We start from the raw sequence: 1,633 nt of genomic DNA on the forward strand, positions 1-1,633 counted from the left end.
CCCCCCCGCTCCCCCACAGCTTACTTTTGGCTGCCATTTTCTTAAAAATTGACTTTTAGAGCTACTGTCCATGGGACCCAGTAAATGTCTAATCCTTGGCGATTGAAACTTTCACTCACTTTCACTGTATTACTGTTAGTCTGCTTTCTGTGCATCCATTTTGGTTGAAAAAACGGAGGTACTGGGGACACAGAAACAGAGGCTGAGCAAGCAGCCTTCATCAGCTTGTCTTGCTTTAGATCTTTGGCCAACAAAGCACTTTGATAATGTCTCTTAATTCTTCCTGCTTTTCCAGCCATGAAGCTATTTGGGCAACTGGTGATAAACTGGAATCTTCTAAATTAAATTCACTGTAAACCTTGTGTCCCATTACAAACCCAGCAGAGACAGGGGAGTCCTTTGGGCTGAGTTGCTCAGCTAACTCAGGTATCATTGTCTCTGGCCAGAGCTGCATTTTAGCTTGATTTGGAGCTATTCTGAGGTTGGGAGATGACTAGGCTGAATGGTGGGACTGTGTGGTAGTTAATTACTTTCCTGGCATTGTGGAGCTGTGAGACTTTTCTAGCTGTTTATCTCTTCATTCTGTCTTGCAGTGGTTGACTTCATCTCATCAGACCTGGAGGAAATTGCCCAGAAATGTTCTCTGTCTTACAAGGTGAGAGGAGACTCTTGAATGCTGATGTTTACCCTGGACCACAACCCTGCTGTAGTAGTGGCTGGACAAAGAGATGGTCCTGCCTCAAGGAGCGTCTACTTCCAAAGCTCCTCAACCTTGTAGTACCTCAGTCTCATGTGTGGCTGGCTGTCTGTCCCCACAGGCTTTGGTGGCAGTGAGACGTGTTTTGCTGGCCCAGTTCTCAGCATTTCCCATCAACGGTGCTGATCTGTATGAGGAACTCAAGAGCTCCATGGCTATCCTGTCTACAGGGAGCAAGAGGTGAATGTGTTGGGCATGTAGAGAGGTTTGTGTGTGTTACATAGGCTATTGCTGGAAGCTGAGGGGTTTGTGTGTGTTACGTAGGCTATTGCTGGAAGCGGAGTTGGGTTGGAATTTTGATCCCAAAATGCCCCAAGTGCCACCTGGATGAGGTTGGACCTGAGACTGGGTCTGCCAGGATTCCACACCTGTAAGGACTGGGCTGAGGCCCTTGGCACCTGGAAGCAGCAGGATTGCCTCCTGAATACAGGGCAATTCTACTTTTCCTGTCAGAATTGATAGTCTCATCCTAGTTGAAGTCACCAGTCTACGCCTGTGCTATTACAGATGTGCAAAGGTGCTGCAAATTTAATTCACGTGCAATTGTATTTGCACAATGGCAGCATCAGGAGTGGAAAGCTTTTTCGCAGCTTTCAGAATGTGCCAAGCAATTATGCACATGATAATTTAATAAAATCCTAGAACGGGTTGGCAACATTTTTGGACATAGTGCCAAGAACACCTGCAAACTTGGCTTTCAAAACGTTGGTGTGCCAGGAGCGGATGGTGGGGGAGCTACAAAGGGCCCGATCCTTATTGTGGCAGGGAAGGGGCTGGGGCTACACTGCCGTCTGCCTCGAGGTACGTGAGCCAAGCAAAATGCCTTTGTGTGCCACACTCTGGCACCTGTGTCGGGGGTTGCCTGCCCCATCCTAG

General features: G+C 48.0%; 1 protein-coding gene across 3 annotated transcripts in view; it reads left to right on the forward strand.

The window, feature by feature from the left end:
• The window catches only part of RAD51D (RAD51 paralog D), a 32,456-nt gene that overhangs the window by 6,646 nt on the left and 24,177 nt on the right, over positions 1-1,633 (forward strand). For all 3 annotated transcript variants that reach the window (XM_019511524.1, XM_019511526.1, XM_019511525.1), the window contains exons 2-3: positions 594-655; positions 819-937. In XM_019511524.1, the coding sequence (XP_019367069.1) occupies positions 594-655; positions 819-937 (181 nt within the window). The remainder of the gene's footprint in view (positions 1-593; positions 656-818; positions 938-1,633) is intronic.

Source organism: Gavialis gangeticus, unplaced genomic scaffold (assembly GCF_001723915.1).
Source record: "Gavialis gangeticus isolate Ggan-Ray unplaced genomic scaffold, GavGan_comp1, whole genome shotgun sequence".
NCBI lineage: Eukaryota > Metazoa > Chordata > Crocodylia > Gavialidae > Gavialis > Gavialis gangeticus.